A 21,755-nucleotide genomic window follows, 5' to 3' on the forward strand; every position below is an offset into this window, starting at 1 on the left:
TTTCTCCCTCTTACTCGGTCACTCTCCCCTCTCTCTCTCGTATTCCCCCTCCCCATCGAAAAACTTCTAAGTTTATGTTGATTGAAATCATTCTTCATTTTAAGTATTGTATTGTTTTCCCAGTTTTGTGTGTGTACTACAAATAAAATATATGCAGTGTGGAATTCGTTCATATTTTTTTCAAACTATAGTCCGGCCCCCGACAGTGTCTGAGGGACAGTGAACTGGCCCCCGTTTCAAAAGTTTGAGGACCCCTGGTATATAACCTTTTCTTCTGCTCTGGAGGGTAGGACTCGAACCAATGGCTTCAAGTTTCAAGAAAGGACATTCCGACTAAACATACAGAAAAAGCTTTCTGACAGTAAGAGCTGTTCAGCAGTGGAACAGACTCCCACGAGAAGTGGTGGACTCTCCTTCCTTCGAGGTTTTCAAACAGAGGTCGGGTGGTCATCTGTCATGGATGCTTTAGCTGAGATTCCTGCTTTGCAGGGGGTTGGACTAGATGATCCTCAGGGTCCCTTCCAAGTTCTATGAACTCCAGTGTGCAGTTGGAATTGACGGAGAACTAGAGAGGCCTATACAGAGAGTGTGTATCTCAGGAGTGTTAGTTGAAACTGGGTAAGTGACCTTGTGGGGCACTTCACAGCTTCCTCTTTCGGGACTTTTCTGTCTGTGGAAGGAGTGCCTGTTTGCTACAAATGTGTTTTCCTAGCATTGTAAAACAAAGCAAATACTATAAGCACTCTGTACAGTGTAATCTCTTACAAATAAAGCTTTTATTGGAAACGGCCAGTGGTCTAATTAAACCATTTTAGACTCTGAGATGAAAGGTCTTACATGAGTCTCCTTCTTTAGGTAGTAATGTGCACTATATACTTCAAAATGTGGTAGGCAAGTTCTGCTGCAATTTGGATGTCACCTGATGGGTGGGACCTAGATTCTGCCCCCAGAGTTTTGCCCTGACATCATCACCAGTGGAAGTTCTCCTTTGAAAAGCCTCTTTACTGAAGGGAAGATCAGCAGCGTCTGATTTTGGGCAGTGTGGGCAGCCCCTGCACAGGGCACCAAGCGGAGAGGCTGCAAAATTAAGAACATCCATCATTGAAAAAGATCCACTTGGGGGCGCCAAATTTTGGCCTCGCACAGGGTGCCATATTGCAAAAGATTACCAAAGTCCGCCCTTGATACAAGTTATCTCCACGTGCTGTTTTCATAGCATGTTTAATAATAGCCAAGTGCCCACCATCATAAACATTACAAAACGACTTCGTTGACATTTCCTCTCTTTCTCTTGTTAACTCCGCGGTTGTTTTCATTTTTGCTTTGACAATACAGAAGGTTAATGTCATTCATGAAATTCAAGGACTACACCACTGGTCTCAATGAGATGCCACAAAGCCTGCTTGAAGCCTTTCTTCACAGCTCTTTACAAACAACTCACTCTTCTCAAAGGACCTTTCTCTGTTAGTTCTGAAAGCATCCTTCTGCTGGTCTATAGCATACCTGTTACAAGGTCACACCTATACCATATATTTAAAACACTCTTATACCACTTCAGCTGCCATGTATTCCCCCAAAGAACCCTTGCTAAGCGTGCTGAGAGTTGTTAGAAGACACCTCATAGAGCTACAATTCTCAGCATCCCTTAACAAACTACGTACAGGGGCAGCAAAGCTTCTGAATGCTGCTTGGTGGTCCTGCTTGGCTACTGTGAGAATAAAATGTTGGACTAGATGAGCCATTGGCTTGATCCAGCAGGCTTGTTTTATATTTCAAGGTAACTACAGTTCCCATGAGTCTCTGGGAATAAGCCATGGCTGTTAAAGTAGTATAACAGGGTTTTAAATGTATGGTTTGGATGCGACCTTACCTCATACAGTTCTGCTGGTCAATTACACCCCCTCATCACAAGGCAAGGCCAAAGATGCCACAAACTCTGTCCCATTTATTTTCATTTTCTGGAAGCTGGCCTGTCTCTCCACATATGCAACGCAGGTGGGGGCTCTGTATAAAGTGGGATCTTTGGAAGTTATTTATCCAGCTGCCAGAACATTTCAAAGGCATGCCCTCAAGCTATGTCCTTCTTCGATCTGTGGCTCAACAGAAGGCTGCCATCAGGAGCAGGGAACCTGCAACACACCAGACGTTTCTGAATCCCAACTCCCAGCCAGCTTGGCCAATGGCCAGGCACGATGGGAGTTGTAGTCCCACAACATCTGGAGAGCCATCCTTGACAGGAATCCTGAAGTCCTTCCTGAAAGCTCTACTTCACACTCTTCACACACAATCCTACCAACATTCCACTTTCTGCATTTTTGTTTCAGTAGCCTCTGGATAGGCAAACAGTACCCAAGAAGCAGGAAGCTGGCGCTGGCTCATCTAGTCTGACAGGAAGTGGCTTTCTGGAGATTCAGACAGGAATCTTTCCAACCATGTGTTGAAATGCAGGGGCTGAGACCTTTTGCAAAGTAAGGCGTGTATTTTACCAGAATGGCCTGTGACAGCCAGAGACTGCTACTAGTTCCTAGATAACACAATGACCATGTACATACGCAATAGACAATCTTTATAAGAATTCCTTCAAACCATAATATGTACAAAATGAAATCTTTAGTCTCAAAGTCTCTGAAAATCTTTAAATGAAGCAAGGTACCGATGAAAGACAAGCTGTGAAGCTTTGTGTATTCAGCAAATATGATGCCCAACACTGAACAGTGATTCTGGATCTTGACTACTGTTTCGTAGAATTCTTCATCAACGTGGTGGGAGGATATAGAATTGCTTCATAAACTGAAAATAAATTTTTACAGACGATGACCTGCATGACATATCACTTTACAAAAATTATAAACTATAATACAAACAGTAATGAAAAAGAGTACATACTCCATCTTATTTCGAATGAATGCATATAAATGAAAATATCAAATGCTGTGGAACAGTGCTCATATAATAATGTAGTCACTGCTACTAACAGATTTCATTTTGTACTTATTATGGTTTGAAGGAATTCTATAAAGATTGTCTATTGCATATGTACATGGTCATCATGTTGCTTAGATATTGCTGACGTTCTCTTTGCAACACAGGGGTTTGTTTGGTTCCTAGGTTCCTAGATGGCAGTGACACTTTGTGCATACCAGCTAGGAAGTAAGTCCTATCCAATTCAATGGGGCTTGACCTGACTAAGCATGCTTAGGAGCAGATAAGAAGGCACAGGATATGCAATGTAGTTACCCGACTCTTGTTTTTAACAACAACATGACTCACAAATATTTAACTGATGAAGCTTTTCCTGGTATGATTTTAAAAGGATTAGGTTACTGCTACTTTTTTTTCTTTTTGCATATCAAGCTGCTCTTAAAGTCATAGCTACAGGCCAGTAAAAAAAAAGTTCGCAACCACAGTGAAAAACTTGGTCACATTTAGAAAGGGGGTCTTTCTACCACCATTAACCATGACTGCCCTTCCTTCCTCTATTGCCTGCAAGCTTGAGCTCAGAAGAAGAAGAGAAGAAGAAGAGTTTGGATTTGATATTCCGCTTTATCACTACTGTAAGGAGTCTCCAAGTGGCTAACATTCTCCTTTCCCTTCCTCCCCCACAACCAACACTCTGTGAGGTGAGTGGGGCTGAGAGACTTCAGAGAAGTGTGACTAGCCCAAGGTCACCCAGCAGCTGCATGTGGAGGAACGGGGAAGCGAACTCGGTTCTCCAGATTACGAGTCTACCGCTCTTAACCACTACACCACACTGGCTCTCTTTACTGGGGAGCCACAGTAGGGGCTTGAAAGGGTTACAGCAAAGTTTTAAACTATTCCTGCACACAACGCAATGACAGGTGAAGCTTGAATAATTGGATGATGGGGGGTGGAAACTGTTCATCTGATGAGCAGGGAGGAGGTGATTTGCATCCTGGGTGGCACTGCATGACCATGATGGGGATTTGAACTGCTGTGCCCACTTGACGTTGTTCACTCTTTTCTTCTCTTCAGCAGTGCTGCCGCCCAGTGGCGTAGCGTGGAAGGTGCAGGGGGGGGCCAGCAGCACCGGGCGCAACATCGGGGGGGGGGGGCGCTTGCACTCGCAGCTCTCTGCCCCTACCTGGCTCACTCTCTCTCACTGCAGTGCTGGCTGTGCGAATCTGATCCGAGCCGCCAGGTCGCCACCCACGGTGGAGGGGAGGGTGCCAGGCGTGCGGTGCGGTGTGGAGAGAGAGAGAGGGACTATCTGGGGGAGGGACAGTGCAGCGGGGGGGGGTGTGCAAATTACTTGCCTTGCCCCGGGTTAGGGGGCACAAATTACTTGCCCTGCCCTGGGTGCTGACAACCCACGCTACGCCACTGCTGCTGCCGCCGCCGCCCCTGGAAATTGGGTCGGGGGGTTGGCAGGCCCCTGGGGAAGTCTGTGCAGCCTGGATCAGTTTCTTCCCTGCCCCTGCTAAAGGTTGTTATTTAGCAAAGCAATTGCAATTTTGCAAAACAATGAAGAAAGACATTCAGAGGCGGGGGGGGGGGGATTTCCAGATTATCAGTAGTTTCGGATGGGATTCAATCGTATGCCACCAAATTCATGTTGTGCATTTAAAGTGTATTTGGAGATCTTGCATGACAAGCCCAATCTTCCAGCCTTGCTCCCAAACTGGACTATTTGCAACAAGGAAAGTGATGGGGAAAATGCCCTGTGTAGTGTGGGGTCACTTGCTTGATGCAACATTGTATAGCTTCCCCACATATAAATTGGCCCTCAAAAGCCCAGCAGTAGACCTGACGGGAAGAAAAAAAGCACCTTAAATAGGTGCCAAGTTCATATAATTTCTCTTCTCAGTTGGACCTCATCCTTCTCTCGGTGAAAAGAACAAAAGTGGCTTGGTCTTAATGCTAGAGGTTCAGTATGGGCCCTAGTCCCCATTCTTCAAATATTTTCTACAGCTAATGTTCTCTGAAATTTCCCAGGATTCTCTTTGTTCTATAATGAGGTGACCTCCATGATTTCCCACAGAAGCAGCAGCTGGCAAGGGAATCGAAAAGCTTGACAAACCTTTCCTGCCAACCTTAACTCCCACATAGCCTCTTTCTCCTTTAAATTATACTTTCCTCATTACTGTGCTTCTAATTATTTTGCTAATTTAAGACATCACTTCTCCCCCCCCTCCTGTAATGCAGTGAGCATGAAATATATATGACATTTCAACGGAGAGTATAAATTGGTTATTCCCTACTGAGATTCAGAAGAGCAGAGGAGGGGAAGTGGGAAAGTATATTTTCCATAAAACACGCCAGGCGACCTAGGTTGATATAAATGGCATAGGCAGAAAAGACCCATGTTACAAACAAGCTAAGAAACAAGTAGGTATCCTGCCATTTCTGAATCATTTTTAGGAGTGGCTCAGTTGCTAAAAAAGTGTCCTTCTAATTCTTGGGTGTGAGAATTTCCACACATATGTAAAAACACCAGCAGTGGGCTTTTGTGAGCACAGCCCACCACAGAAACAAACATTTGTGCTATCATGTCATTCTACCTTTTCAGGTATTTGGGTCCATCGATTCTTTGTTTCTTTGACTCTACATTGGCCCCAAACCTTATTCATGTGCTGACAATACTTTTCCAATTACAAATATAAGAAATTACTTGTAGGTGCTTTTGTTTCCCTTTAACACTCATAATGGATGAATATTTCTGTTTTCAGTAGTCATTTCCCTCCCCAGTGGTTCCAAGTCTTGTTTCTGGGTGATGCTGCATTTTTTTGCCACCATCACATGTATTTAAAGCTTGGAGTCAATGGCTGAATGCTCTCTGCTCACTCCAAACATGTTGGTTTTGTTGGAGTTCATAGCTGTCCGGACAGGAAATGAGTTAGTTGAGTTTGATCATGCAAGTGCACCGACAGTTCCAGAATGTGTAATAGTTCTACAAAGCCACAAGACTAAAAGAACTGACCAGCTGTATCTAACCAAAAGTCCACCTATTGCAGTATCCCACTCCCAGTCACGGAATTTCATGAAGCCACTGCCTAGCTATTAGCCAGGATTTCACCCACTTGGAGAAAGAGAGAGAAGCACTGGATTCAGAACATCTTCTCTTGTGAAAAAGATTTAGCCAAATAATACTGCACACAAGGATTTCATCCTGGTAAGTTTTAGACAATGGTGTCATTCACACATCATGGTAAACCATAGTTAATGGTTTCCTGTGCACATGCTGATCTTAGCCAGTTTGCCCCTCCCAGCTCTCAGGGCCAGGAAACAAAGCACATTCACTGGCTTAGCATTACATCTGAACCAGGGACCATGGTTTGTTTCACTCCCAATAAATCTTGCTCTGTACCCAAGGCTTGTTCTTGGCTTACTGATCATGGTTTGTTGCAGCAAACCAAGCCATCCTCCCTGGTTCAGATATAGCACTAAACAAGGGATCATGGTTTGTTCTCTTCATACACTAGTGGGGAGGAGAAACAGCCCCCTTTGTGCATTCACAGCAAACCGTTAACTATGGTTTACTGTGACATGCAAACTGGAACAATGAGGTTCAATGGACCCACTTTCTAGCTCAGTTTATCATTCCAATCCAAGAGGAACTGGAGATGGCTGGAACCATGTGTGCCACTTTGGATCTTATATACAGTGGTACCTTGGGTTAAGCACTTAATTTGTTCTGGAGGTCTGTTCTTAACCTGAAACTGTTCTTAACCTGAAGCACCACTTTAGCTAATGGGGCCTCCTGCTGCTGCCGTGCCACCGCAGCGCGATTTCTGTTCTCATCCTGAAGCAAAGTTCTTAACCCGGGGTACTATTTCTGTAACCTGAAGCGTCTGTAACCTCAAGCGTATTTAACCAGAGGTACCACTGTAAAGGGAACTGATGCAGAACTCAACAAAGCCAAAGAATGAACCACATGTACCTCCAAGCATGAACTGCCCATCCACATTCTTCTGGAGGGCAAACCCCTCAGATTGAATGAGGCTTTAAGCTACTCTGAGAGCTTCTCTTCCCCCAAAGTGATGTTGGCATATTCCATTGTTCCCATTGCAGGGATGGCCTCCTTTTGAACTGCTGTGGCATGGAGCAGATTTGCAGAAGCCCTCATCCCATTGCTTCACAATGCAGAGCTTCAAAAATCAGGATGCGAGGTTACCAGAAAGAGCTGTGTCCAGAGTGAAAGCCTGGTTCTTCTTCCCTTGCCCTGGAAGTAGTGTGTGTGTGTTCGCGTGCATGCGCACGCACGCACACACACACATTTATATTTTTTAAAAGTCCTTCAAGAAATAAATACAAACGTAGAAACAATTTCTCCTAGCTGCATGATGAATGGCCATTGTACAAAGCAACTGGACTTGGGGTTCCACATTCCCTTCCTTTCAGTCTTTCTGTCTTTCTTTCATGGCTTTCAGGACGTGGGAAGCTGGTAGCTATGAACACAAGTAGGATGTTATTCTTCATTGCTGCATCAGTTTGCTGCTGAGCAAGTGTAGAGATGAGAACAGTTGCTACCTGCAAAACAAACAGGGGAGGGGGGATTTTTAAAGAAATGTGTATAGATACTCAGCGTGTCTTAGGACATAGGCAACCAGATCATTGTCAAAGAACACCTTGCATCAATGCAGTAGAATCTCTGCTTACGATAACGTTACCAGATTTTTTCCCAATGAATCTGGGGACACTTCAATCAATCAATCAATCAATCAATCAATCAATTAAATACTACACGTTCAGGACATTGATGCTGCAGCGATGGCGGTGGCAGAGGGGCAGCCACCGCCTTGACCTAACCACCACATTTCCCCTTCCTCCGAGGCTTCTATCTCTTTTTCCCATGAGCCTGGGCAGCCCCTGAGTTGTTGGTTCTTCGGTGGTGGAGGTGGTAGGGAAGTGATGCCTGGTGCGTCGTGCATGGAAGGCGGAGAAGGAGGGCCAAGAGTGGCGGGGGTGAGGCTTGGGCACCGCGATGCCTCCCTTCCCATCAGAGCAGCCCCAATCTCATTCCTACTTGCGTGCAAACAGGAGGGGGTGGGGATCCCTCAGCTGGGAAGGGAGGCTTCCTGTTGCCTAACTGAGAGATCCCTGCCTTCGCCTGCTTGCACGCAAGCTCTGATAGGCAGTGTGAAGCCTCCCTTCACAGCTGAGAGATCCCTGCCCCACTCCTGCTTGCATGGAAGTAGTTGGGAGGATGCGCCGATAGGCAGCATGAAGCCTCCCTTTACAGCTTAGTTGCTGGGGTCAGGGAAGGTGGAGGCAGCCCAGAAGCTGCATCTTAGAGCCCCTGCACCACCATCATATGGGGACTTCTGAGCAGCTCCTGAAGCCAGCCAGAGACAACTGCTCCAGGCTGCTGAGACTGCCACTGCTGCGTTTCTCGGGGACATCAGATGAAATCCGGGGACATTCCAGGGATGGAATTTGCCCGGGGACTTATTTGCAAAACCAGGGACGTCTGGTAACTCTAGCCTACGAGGTTTTGCATGCTGACTCACCCACCTTCCAAACTGGATTGCGTGCCTCTTTTATACTTATTCTTATGAAACTTCTTTTGATCCATTTTCAAAAACAATGTCTCACACAGGGGGGAGAGCTATCATTTAGGAAAGGCAAGCTCGAAGTGACCTTGGAACTAATTTCATGGCTGTAATAATATTATTTTTAATTACATTTTCACTCCATCCTTCCTTCGAGGGCTTCAGAAAAAATGGTCTCCCTCCAGTATTTACTTATCCTCACAACAACCCTGTGAAGTAGGTTCAGCTGAGAGAAAGTGACAGGTATAATAAGGTCACTACGGTTCCCAGGATTCTTTGAGGGGAAGCCATGACTGTTAAAGTGATATAAGAATGCTTACAACGTATGGGATGGATGTGACTGAAGTGTTATAATTTGCTCTGCTTCTTTCTTCCAGCTTTATGGAGTTAGCCAGGAAACCAAACATCTTGAAACTAATACATATATTGTGGAGGAAGTTTATCACAGCACTGAAGTGAAATGGATTATTCAGACAGATTTGGGCTTTTCAAGATGGCAGTGGTGTAACAATCCTAAGGGAATATTTCCTCATTCATTACACTTCTTTACACTTCCTTCCCAACCATTTGGAATGCCTACAAAATAGGAGTAAGGAAGTAATGGATCCAAAGTTACAGGCAAGTCGCCCAGCTGAGCAGGGATTGGAACCCAGATCTCCTGGAAGGTAGACTATCCTCACTACAACACACTGGCTCTGATGCAAGACCCACAGAAAACGAGTAGGAATCCCAGTTTTATTAAATTCAAGAGTGTTTGCCCTTGAGTAGGTTTGGATGCCTCCCTCTGCCTGTCACAATCCAGCGCAGGGCCAAGCATACTCGAACCAATTTTTTAAAAAAAAATAATTTTTATTAACCGGCAAATCAAATCACATCACATAAATTCCGAATTACAAAGCTGAATTTTAAATTTTGTTGAGGGGACCCATGTTTCAAGATCCGAAGGGGGATTCTGATCATCTTCTTGCTACTGCGTTAATGTCCAAATCAGTCCAAACAAAGTTCATAATTCTATCCAGTCTTATCTTGCTGTTTCCACATCACTTCTTGTTCATATATTTTCTCTTTTTTCTTTATGATCTCTTCTGATAGTCTCCTTAAGCCGATAAACACCAATAATAATCCTGTGTGAATTTTTCCGTTCTTCCAATCCTCAAATCGAGATGGTTTCCATATATCATCGCCTTCATAGATAACATCGCTCTTTCCATCATTAATTACAGAACTGTCGTTCTTAAGTCCCTCTGAGGAGTTTCACCCACAATATAAAAACAGCTCTATTTCTCTATTTCTCTATTTCTCCTCCCAGACTTAAGTCCTCCGACAGAACTTCCCAATATGGCGACGGTATTTTTAACTGCGTCATTCCAAAGCCCTTATACATTCCACGCTCTTCTTAAAACATGCTTTGGTTCGAAAGTTTATCTCCACACAGCCTTAAATCCACAGCTTAAGTGCTTAAAATGACATTTCTGACTTGTGTGTGTGTGTGTGGGGGGATTCTTGTTTAATCACATAAAGGAAGGAAAGGAAAGTTTTTTCCCCCCTCCCCCATCAGTCCCTTTGCCATACCGAGTCTTGGCGTATCTTCTCATGATTTATACTTGTTCCTCCAACTCGTCTTGTTTTATCAGAGATCTCTTCTGTTAGCAGTCTTTACTCCCCCTCCTTCCTTGAAATATGTGCATTCGCTTCATCCAAATTGTTTCTTTTGAAGTTCTTGCAGCTAGTGGCGCGGATCAGAGACGGCGTCCAGGAGCGCCGAAATCCCACAGGAGGGCATTGTGCCTAGTGCCCCCATCCCCACAAATTCGGGGGTGGTATAGGGCACAGTAGGCAAGGGCAGTCCCCCCCCCCCCAATCCTGGGGTGGGGTAGGGAGGCTATTTACTCCCATCACAGCCTCCAAATTACCTCGTGTGGGTCGGAGAGATGTTATTGTTAGCCATCTTCTGATGTGCCCCAGTGGCCCCTCCAAGCCAATTTTTTTTAAGGGGAGTTAAGCTTGCTTAAGTCTGTGCTAAATTGTGCCCCACAGGTTGAAGAATTTAGCTAGGTGGGGGGGGGGGGACAACACCTGTGCTTGAACATTTCATTTTTTGCCCAGATCTGAAGAAGTTGTATTATAAAGAGGATTGTAAGCAACTATCTTTTACTTTCATGGTTAAGGATAGTTATTTATGCCATCCAGTCTCCTAGAAAAGCGGGAGAGGGGAGGGGAGAGAGAAAATTAACTGGCAACTTGGAGGCAGCTCTAAGACATATGCTTGCTGCAGGCAGAAACAAGCTTTTTACATCAGTGATGTAGAACGGAGACAGAGCAGCTGCATAAAACAGCAAGAAAGGAGGGAGAAAAGCAACCCCCCCACTCCTTGTTATTGTGGGGGCTTATTATATAACCCCCCAAAAAGCAACCACAGTCATCTTTTTTATTCTTCTGGAGGGCATTTTTGAGGGTTGCAACAACACAAATGAGTATTTTCAATCCTACAGCTGAAGAACATCTTGCAAATTGACCATTTAGCCTCGGGGTTCCCAAAGTGAGAGGAAGATCTCCCTAGAGAGATGCAGACAGTTGCTAGGCTAAATCAAGCTTTTCCACGAGACACTGCAATCTGTGTATGTGTGGTTGGCCCAGGAGGCAGCAGAGAATTGGAGGGGGGGGGGAGAGAGAAAAAAACAGCATTTCTATACACACACACAGTGAAAAACTTGACTTTGTACAAACCAAGATGTCTGGGGTGGAGTGACTTTGCCTGTTATTGTTGCAGTTTCCTGATACCTGTCTGTCTGTCTGTCTGTCTGTCTGTCTGTCTGTCTAAAATGAAAGGCAGGATGAGCTTTGAAGTAGGTATAAATATTTTGTAGATGGCAGGTAGGTTCCTGGCTTACAAAAAACAAACTGATCTTCACTTTAGCGCTGGAGAAGGGGGAGCATACACCACCCAAAGAAAGATGGGGAAGGAATCAATCTTTTTCTTCTTCTTCTTTTTAAAGTAAGACAAGTGAGAGCTGGACCATAAAGAAGGCTGATCGCCGAAGAATTGATGCTTTTGAATTATGGTGCTGGAGGAGACTCTTGAGTGTCCCATGGACTGCAAGAAGATCAAACCTCTCCATTCTTAAGGAAATCAGCCCTGAGTGCTCACTGGAAGGACAGATCCTGAAGCTGAGGCTCCAATACTTTGGCCACCTCATGAGAAGAGAAGACTCCCTGGAAAAGAGCCTGATGTTGGGAAAGATGGAGGGCACAAAGAGAAGGGGACGACAGAGGACGAGATGGTTGGACAGTGTTCTCGAAGCTACGAACATGAGTTTGACCAAACTGAGGGAGGCAGTGGAGGACAGGAGTGCCTGGTGTGCTCTAGTCCATGGGGTCACGAAGAGTCGGATATGACTAAACAACAACAACAAAGTATTTCTGAAATAGGGTATATTTGTCATGGGGAAAAGGTAGCCTTAGCTTTGAATTTGAAGTGATTTTATGTTGCATTACCTGAGGCGTTGCTGTTTTTTTCCTGGTCATATTTTATAATGTTATTTTAACTGAATGCTGTGCAAGTACGCTTTGATTTGAAAGGCAGTCTAGAAAATGTATTAGTATCTACCATGTATTTTGGAAAATGGCTTTTCTGTTCGTTCCCTGTGTGCTTCAATGCCTATCAATATATTGCCACTGAGAATTAAAAGCACAATGGTTGCAAAGTGGGGGCAGCGATCTCTGTCAAAGTTCAGATGTTTCCCCCATTTTGAATCAAGATGGAAGTCTGGAACATCACTTTGGTGTGACTTTGCCCCCTTGGTGGGCATAGGTTTGGCCGCCTCTTGATATTGTTGCCAAACGCAGCATCAGGTTTCCTGAGGTGGGGGTGGCAGCTTTCACCATCATTTCTACATCAGACGCCATTTTGAATCTGTAGTGGCAGCTGCCCTGTGGAACGCCCTCCCATCAGATGTCAAGGAAATACAGTGGTACCTTGGGTTACAGATGCTTCAGGTTACAGAGTCCGCTAACCCAGAAATAGTACCTCGGGTTAAGAACTTTGCTTCAGGATAAGAACAGAAATCGTGCAGCGGTGGTACGGCGGCAGCAGGAGGCCCCATTAGCTAAAGTGGTACCTCAAGTTAAGAACATTTTCAGGTTAAGAACAGATCTCCAGAATGAATTAAGTTCTTAACCCGAGGTACCACTGTAAACAACTATCTTGCTTTTAGAAGACATCTGAAGGCAGCCCTGTTTAGGGAAGTTTTTAATGTTTGATGTTCTGTTGTGCTTTTAATTCTGTTGAGAGCCGCCCAGCGTGGCCAGGGAAACCCAGCCAGATGGGCGGGGTATAAATAAATTGTTATTGTTGTTATTGGTGTGATGAGTCAAATTACGCATTTAAAAATCACAATACTTCTTGGTTTCTAAAAATTCTGGCGCAGCAGGAGAGAGAGATATATATAGACTGCTCACACATTAGTGGCATAAAATGCAGGGAGATGTCTTCCCTCTGCTGTGATATAAATCACATGTTTACACTGCTGAACACACCAGAGAGAGGCCGGGGTGTCTTCACCCGACCCACATTACCTGATTCATTTCCCTGCACCTGCAACCTGCCCTGAACTCTTTTTCAATAAAACCACCATCTGTGCATGTGCTGCCATCTGCACGTGTTTGACAGACACCTGAAATGCACACACCTTAACAGTGGCTGGTGTTTTCAAATCAGACGGAAGCTGAGAGCAAACCCATCAAACAGCGGCAATTCTCAAGAAGCTACAGGACAGATAGGGATTGTGGCAAACATCACGCGTACTTGGCTTCAAACACCAGAGGTGGGAGCACAGTGGAGCCGAAGTAAATGGTAATGTGTGCATAAAGATAGAGAGAAAGAGATATAAAGATAGCTAGACCTGTATCTATTTCTCTATCTGCATACAGACAGAGGTAGACAGAGACAGAGAAAGATACATAAGATTAATACATTCATACTAGGTGTTCTGGAGGGAGAAAAGGTAAACATGTGGCTGCTGTTTTCTGTGGATCCACCTTTCTGTTTTCTTTTCTGCAGACCCCAGTACTGAAGTTAAAAGGAACAGGTGACACTAATGTAATCTGCCTGGGAGCCATTCCAGTCAGAGGAGACAATATTGGGGTGGATGGACAAGCAGCCTGACCTGGTATTAAGCAACTTCTTATGTTCCACACTCAGCATTTAGTTTGGCTCCCAATTCAGGTCATATTTTTTTTTCCAGGCTGCTTTCCCTCTTTAATCTACAAGCCAAGCCCAAGATGGACAACAACCCATTTTTATATGCACAGAGAATTAGGGCACCGTCTTTCAGAAACTCTGACATAAATGCTGTTGGAATTAACCGGAACAGAAGCCTCGGTCCCTGAAAAGCTGTGTTTCGGAGTCGTCAGCAGATACTAATTCCCCTCACTTTGTTACGCTGCTCCAAAGGCTTTACACTATGTCCTTTCTGTGCCTTTCTGTGAAGCCAGGATCAGATTTGTAGTCCCTGACCTCTGCCAGGCTATGATGGCGCTGCCCGAGGGTAACAAACTTGGTCGTGTCCGGGCCAAGAGGGCTTTATCGTTTCAGTTCGCAAAGATAGCTAAACTAGGATTTTCTCAACAAATCGTCTCTTCTTTTTTGTAAAAAAACCCCCTAAAAACCACAAAGAAGCTAATATTTTGGAGAACAAAGAAGTATTTATGCTGCAGTGCAGCATATAGGTGGTTTCAGATTCTTGCCTTTGGGCAAGTTTAACTATTAAAGGAAATCAAGCCTTCCCTACCTTTGCCTTCCAAGTCCATTCCACCGGCTCAGCCTAATGCTGCGATGTAGAATTCATTTCCAGGAGGTCCCTTGCGGCATGAACTGTGGTTACGTGACATACATAGCTAAAGGAAAACCTTTGCAAGACTAAATTAACCATTGCCTATGCCCTGGAGACTGCCCTGACTCTTATTTACACAGCCAAACACTTTATAAGAATCTGTACCAGAGGTTGCTCCTATCATGGGCTGAGTCAGGGCCACTCCAGACTAGGCAATTTGGGTTTCCCCCCCGCGGTGTATTTTGCAATATGTCATTGTCCCCAAAATGGTACATTAATGCTGCATTTGTACTGGATCATCTGCACGTCATTCTGCTTTATTAACTATTCTGCAGTGCTTCTCCAACATTACCACTTGGAAGGGCACTTTTGTGCTATAGAACAACAATGATGAGATGAAAAGCAAACAAGCAAAAACCCAGCAACATTTTCAGTTTTAAAACAATTACAGGGTTTATGCAGAAGCTAGAGGGCATGGAAGTAGGATCCTGTAGAATTGCCCAAATATCATCATGAGCACAAATCATTATGGCATCCTCAAAGGCCCTGAGTTCCAGTAAGTTAGGACACATTAATGCCATACATGTTAAGCACCATGAATACCACTTTAAACTGCCACAACTTTCTCTAAAGAGTTGTAGATTTTGTTAGGAGACCTCTGTTTCCTGCCCAGGGCAAAAATTCCCAGAGTGGTTTAACAGCCAATTCCTCTTCACATGGAACTCTGGGAACTGGAGTTTTGTGAGGGGAATACAGGGGTCTCCTAAAAACTCTCAGCACCCTTAACAAACTACAGCTCCCAGAATTATTTGAGGGAAGCCATGGCTGTATCATAGTGCTTTAAATTTATGGTGTGGATGTGGCCGTAGCTAGCACATCAAAGATAGTTAGGATGACTGAAATATCTTAATGTTTTCAGGTTCTGCATCCTACATGTAAGTTATTCAGAAGAGCTATTCACAAGCCCATAATGAAGTACAGACACACGCAAACATGGGCGTAGCCAGGATTTTTGTTGGGAGGGAGGGGCAGAACCTTAGTTAGCTATGTATTTTTATTGATTTCGGGTGGGGCAGCTGCACTTCCCTGTATTAGAATTCCTGCTCCATTATTACAGTCATGGGATTATTCTCTTTCACATGACGGTATATGTTTTGACTCCACAGAGTGGGAAGTGATGGAGACAGCATGTTTGTGTTACTGTGTTCCGTGAAGTGGGTCTATTGTCCTTTGTTCTTTTTCCTCTTTGCTGTCTGATGCTAGAGAGAAAGGGAGCCATGTTGCAATGCTCCGTGTGTGTTTATATGAAAATAAAGTAGATTAGCCAAAATGCTGAGTTGCTGAGGTCTGTCATGCAATGCTGCGAAGACTCTGCGGATCCCTAAGTGTGCTGGTGTCGGTTGGCATTGGTTGCTGTGATGTTCGGGCAGAAGAAAGCTTTTGAAGCTCCTGAACAATTGTCCAGGAGGGAGAGAACATGCCAGTTGGGCATATGTCTCTGCCAGGGTCCTACTCGAGTGTAAGCCAAACTCCTGACACCCTGCCTCCACCTTTGGCTATGCCCATGCATGCAAATACTTACAGAATAAGGTGATTTCCCGATTACACCTCCACCCTTGGATCTGTGAATCCGCGTTTGCCTTCATTAACCAGTGTTGGTCTTTCTGTCCTCGTGTGCCAGACCAAGACCTACGGAGAGAATGTGCACCTTATTAGGATGTCATGGCTGAACTTGAAGGCAAATATTGGCAAATATGCACGGCAGCCATTCATGAAGCCTCTGGAATGTATACATCTGAACTGAACGTATACTTCTGTCTGAACAGAAGAATCTCTGGAACATGTATACATCGATAGGAGCTGCAAGCCTTGTTGGAAGGGCACGTTGATACTGTTCTTTCTATTAATGAATTAATGAATTAAATGTATATTCCGCCCTTTGTCACAAGATCTCTGGGCGGTTCCCAGAATAAAATATAAGATAAAAACACCAAGTAAATAATTAAAGCAAAACACAAAACAAAGCAAAAACCTTCCCTTTTAAAAGAAGAAACAGGATTTCGCAAAAAACAAAATCAATTAAATAACAATCACTCCTACTAATGTGGGATTCATTTGAGTTAATTTTAATCTGTTTTAGTTTTTTAACTGTGTACTTAAATTAGGCTTGTAATTTTATTTTATTGCTTATCATTCTGTAAACTGCTTTGAGGTGGGTGTTGTTTGTTTTTTACAATCAAGCAGGATATAAATTTTATGAAACAAACCAACAAACAATTCCATGAGCACTGATCCCTTTGTAACCAAACGACCCCCATATTTGCACAAGAGGGAGGGGGAGCGGAGGGCTTGGCGGAACCCCAGTGTTTGGGAACACCCCAAATGAAGACTAAGCTCACTCTGTAGCCACAGAATGTTGAGCCATAAGACATTTCATAAAATATCAGTAAAACTTTAATGTTCATTGCAGTCAGATGCTAAAACATGCTGGAAACACTCAGCAGTGGATGCCTACCCAGTGGCAGACCTTGGTGTCTCAAATTTCAGTAGCACCCCTGTGGGTGACGCTAAATCCGGTCCTCCCCCCCCACCTTCCATTGGCTGTCATAGTTATGACACCATCTGTGGTACCCTAGAAGCTCTGTGCCCAATACAACAGAACTGGATGTGCTCCCCATAATATACCTTTGGCCTGCCTAATGTCTGATGAGAGGCACCTTCCAGAGTGGAAGTGGATGGCAGGGGGTGGGGGAAAGGCTGTTGCGCAAACATTCAGGCCATGCTAACCTTTGTGCAGTTGGCGGCTCTGGGCTCCAAACCATCCATCGTAACCAGATCCTTCAGGAGGCTAGTTTCTTGGTAACCTTCTTTCACTCCATCCAGCTTGAAAGTGGCCTGAGGCTTCTCCAGGATCAGCCTGAGGCTGATGGCAAAGCCAGCCATGTCGATGGCAAAGGGCCGGTTAGGGTCAAACACGACCTTCCAGCCCACCACTTTGCCTGCCGGGCTCACCTTTGGGGACTCGTACCTGAGGCCCCCGGCAAAGGCGACTGGCCAGACGGACACCTTCTTTGTGTAGCGCATCTGCTTGTCAGAAAGAAAACAAAATTGTGATGGCCGTTCCTCTCAGAATTCCTCAAGCGTTCCACTTTGATTCCTCCGACTTCCCTTCTATGCACCCACCTTCTGAAAAGCCTGGCAGGTTAATGGGCACAGCAATAGCTTTGTAAAAAATGGTAGCACAAACAGCACAATCCTAACCATGTCTACTTGGAAATAAATCCCATTGAATCCAATGGGGGCATGGACCCAAGTAACTGGGGCTAGGATTGCAGCCTACACTTCGTGCTTACTCAGAAATATGCCCCATTGTGTTCAATGGGCGGCAGTGTGCAAAGGATTGCAACTGATGGTTGTGATTGATGATAGTTCTTGCACCTTTATTTTTAGATCTTATTATGATTTACTTGGAAATCGTTTAAATTTGGCTGTGTACTTTCTGATGCGTTTTATTTTTATGCCTTTTTATGTTTGGAATTTAGTGATGTATGGAAGTGAGAGCTGGACCATAAAGAAGGCTGATCACCGAAGCATTGATGCTTTTGAATTATGGTGCTGGAGGGGACTCTTGAGAGTCCCATGGACTGCAAGAAGATCAAACCTATCCATTCTTAAGGAAATCAGCTCTGAGTGCTCACTGGAAGGACAGATCTTGAAGCTGAGGCTCCAATACTTTGGCCACCTCATGAGAAGAGAAGACTCCCTGATGTTGGAAAAGATTGAGGGCACAAGGAGAAGGGGACAACAGAGGACGAGATGGTTGGACAGTGTTCTCGAAGCTGCCAGCATGAGTTTGACCAAACTGCGGGAGGCAGTGGAAGACAGGAGTGCCTGGCGTGCTCTGGTCCACGGGGTCATGAAGAGTCGGACACGACTAAATGACTAAACAACAAATGTTTGGAATTAATAATAATAATAAATAATAATAAATTTTATTTATATCCCGCCCTCCCCAGCCGAAGCCGGGCTCAGGTCGGCTAACATATATAATGAAATTCTAAAAACATTTCATTATAAAAATTAATTAAAATCAAATTGTTGGCAACCATTAAGCTAAGGTTCTATGGAGATTGCCAAAGGAGGGAGTCAGGCTGTGCCCTGACCAAAGGCCCGGTGGAACAGCTCTGAATTATGTAAATCTTTTCATGTTGTAAGCTGCCTTGAACATGGTTTTAACTATGGAAAGGCAGCATACAAATAAAATGAGGAGGAGGATGAACCTAAGGTGGATGAGGTCAGTGGTCCATCTAGGCCAGCATCTTGCTCTCATAGTGGCCAACCAGGTGCCCATGAGAAGTCTGTACGTAGGACCTGAGCACAGGACCCCCCCTCTGCTAAGGTTTCCAGCAACTGGTATTCAGGAGCATTACTACCTCTGACTGTGGAGCTAACCATCGTAGTGAGTAGCCTTGATCATCCATTAGTTTGCCTAATCCTCTTTAAAAAGGGTAGTTGGTAACTATTACTACCCCTTGTAGGAGCAAGTTCCATAGCTGAACTGTGTGAAGCATTATTTTCTTTCATCTTCCAACCTTAAACTTCAGTGGATAACCATGAGGTCTGGTGTTATGAGAGAGGGATTTTTTTTTTATTCTCCACAGCATACACAATCTTATACACTACACAACATCACAGATTTGTAGAGTCCGGGAATATTTTGCCCAACATGGGACTCAAACCCACAGCCCTGAGATTAAGAGTCTCATGCTCTACTGACTGAGCTACCCTTCAGGGTACTTCTATCCTGTTGCCTGCTCTCTAAATTACAAAGCCCCAAGTATATTAACCTTTCTACACAGAGGAGTTTCTCGATTCCCTCGATCATTCTGGTTGCCGTTTCCTGAACCTTTTCCAACTCTACAATATCCTTTTGGAGGTGAGATGACCAGAACCGCTGTACACAGTATTCCAAATTTGGCTGCGTGATAGATTTGTTTCATGATATTCTATCAGCAGTTTTATTTTCAATTCCCTTCCTAATGGTCCCTAGCATGGAACTTGCCTTTGCACAGCTGCTGCAAACTGGGATTAGAAACCGAAGGTCCGTCACTGCCAGCTAGGATGCCATGAGCATGCACATGAAATTCAGATTTTGTACTTCACTTTAAGGTTGTTTACACTGATTAACATTTGCCATTTTGCCACTCATTCTCTCAGTTTGGAGAGGTCCGTCTATTTTATTGTAGAAAATCCTTTTCTTGTTTTAATGACCCTGAACAATTTAGTGTCAGCAGCAAACTGAATTACCTTACTGCTCACCTTGATCAATTATGAACAAGTTAAAAAGCCCAAGGCCCATTACTGATCCTTAGGGGCGGGCCTCCACTTTCTACATCCATCCATTGGGAGAACTGACCATTTATTTCTACTCTCTGCTTACTGATCCACAAGAGGACCTCACTTCTTATTCCATGACTGCTAAACAAAACCAGGAGTCCTTAGTGAGGTACTTTGTCAAGAGTTAGCTAACTGTTGTTTACGATGACTGGCTGAAGCTCTTGATGATTTCATACAGACCTCTCTTCTTTTTTAGACATGCCGGGGATCCAGTCTGGGACCTTTGGGATTAAAAACAAGTACTGTACCACTGAGCTCCAGCACCTCTCATTTGTCATATGGTTGGCATCTCTTCCTATCCACCCAAATAATGCTGTCCACTATGGCTAGGCAATGCACTCAACCAATGTGCCCAAAGATGAAACTACCCTAAACTCAAGTCTCATACCTCTTCAAAGAGCTCTAGGCTATAGGTGTTGTCGTCATCAGCAAAGTAGACCACACCCTCTGGTGGTGGTGTGGTGCCAAAATTCTCCCTCAGCCAATGCAGTCCAAGATTCCTCTGCAACGTGCCCCTCGGTTTGTGAGAAGGGAGCCAGGAAGGGTTCTTCAGACTCTTAGGAGTCTCAACGTTCAGGTGCGTAAAATTGATCCCTGTCTTCTCCAGGAGATTGGATACTAGGTTGGTCCTTCTGGGAGCGTCTTCCACCACCACCCAGTGGAGGTTCTGCACATGGAGGAAAGTATTGGCCAGACGGGTCAGCTCAGCCTTCTGCACTGGCCGGCTGTAGGTAGGGGTGATCACAAAGATGGCAGGCAGAGCCTCTGACCATGGGGGAGGCCTAGAGTACACATAGCTCCGGATTATTTTTGGAGCTGCCCCAACAGCTGGCTGCCGAGCACATGATGAGAGTCCATCCTCCCTCGCGAGCGATGTGCTATTATTGAAGAGAGATTTGGCCGTCACGTTTTCATCTGTTTCCTCTAAGGCAAGTCGAATAGAGAGAATAAATCATAAAACACCCACTGCAGTGCCATCGAGACCTTCACCACATTCACATTTGTATTTTAATTATCCCCGAGCACTGTAATTGCTATGGGGGGAAAAAGAAGCTCTTTGTAAGGTTGGCCCTGGTACACTTACTTCTCAGAATGCTGAGGTAGCGGGTAGTTGGGTACTGATGCCACAATGTAAGAAGAAGCCCCCATGGCAAAGCAATCAGAAGTGTAGTGAGAAGGTTACGTCTCCTCAGCATGCTGCAGAGATGTCCCACTGCCAGGGCATCTCCCTACATTTCAGAACAAAGTGGTGGGGGGGAGAAATAAAAGTGTATGGATAAATATAATGACACTTGGAATGCACTTGTAAAATTATAATTCTTTGTTAATAATTATATACTTGTCGGAATAATAGCATTACTTACTGTATTTTCCCCCCCTATAAAGGTAAAGGTAAAGGTACCCCTGCCCGCTCGGGCCAGTCTTGCCAGACTCTAGGGTTGTGCGCTCATCTCACTCTATAGGCCGGGAGCCAGCGCTGTCCGCAGACACTTCCGGGTCATGTGGCCAGCGTGACAAGCTGCATCTGGCGAGCCAGCGCAGCACACGGAATGCTGTTTACCTTCCCGCTGGTAAGCGGTCCCTATTTATCTACTTGCACCTGGAGGTGCTTTCAAACTGCTAGGTTGGCAGGTGCTGGGACTGAACGACGGGAGCGCACCCTGCCGCGGGGATTCGAACCGCCGACCATGTGATCGGCAAGTCCTAGGCGCTGAGGCTTTAACCCACAGCGCCACACGCGTCCCTTCCCCCCCCCATAGGATGCACTTTTTCCCCTCCAAAAATGAAGGGGAAATGTATGTGCGTCCTATGGGGCGGCTGCAGGCTTTCGCTGAAGCCTGGAGAGCAAGAGGGGTTGGTGTGCACCGACCCCTCTCACTCTCCAGGCTTCAGGAAGCTATCCGCAAGCCTTGGGAGCCCGTGGGAGTTCCCGCCGGGCTCCCAAGGCTTGCGGACAGCAGCCTGCAGCCCGAATCCTGGGGAGCGCAGCGGAGCGCACCCCGGGCTTCGGGCAGAT

The 21,755-nt window shown here is 45.1% G+C and overlaps 1 protein-coding gene across 2 annotated transcripts in view; it reads right to left on the bottom strand.

The window, feature by feature from the left end:
* Positions 1–1,205: 1,205 nt before the first annotated feature.
* Positions 1,206–21,755, bottom strand: part of LOC310675978 (galactosylgalactosylxylosylprotein 3-beta-glucuronosyltransferase 1-like) — a 62,621-nt gene continuing 42,071 nt past the window's right edge. For both annotated transcript variants that reach the window (XM_083437220.1, XM_083437219.1), the window contains 6 exons: positions 20,823–20,967; positions 20,127–20,662; positions 17,129–17,425; positions 15,924–16,030; positions 4,343–7,488; positions 1,206–3,998 (listed from right to left, as the gene is read on the bottom strand). In XM_083437220.1, the coding sequence (XP_083293346.1) occupies positions 15,944–16,030; positions 17,129–17,425; positions 20,127–20,662; positions 20,823–20,934 (1,032 nt within the window). In that variant the 5' untranslated portion in view covers positions 20,935–20,967 and the 3' untranslated portion in view covers positions 1,206–3,998; positions 4,343–7,488; positions 15,924–15,943. The remainder of the gene's footprint in view (positions 3,999–4,342; positions 7,489–15,923; positions 16,031–17,128; positions 17,426–20,126; positions 20,663–20,822; positions 20,968–21,755) is intronic.

The sequence above is a fragment of the Podarcis tiliguerta genome (assembly GCF_965153285.1).
Source record: "Podarcis tiliguerta genome assembly, chromosome: 4".
Lineage (NCBI taxonomy): Eukaryota > Metazoa > Chordata > Lepidosauria > Squamata > Lacertidae > Podarcis > Podarcis tiliguerta.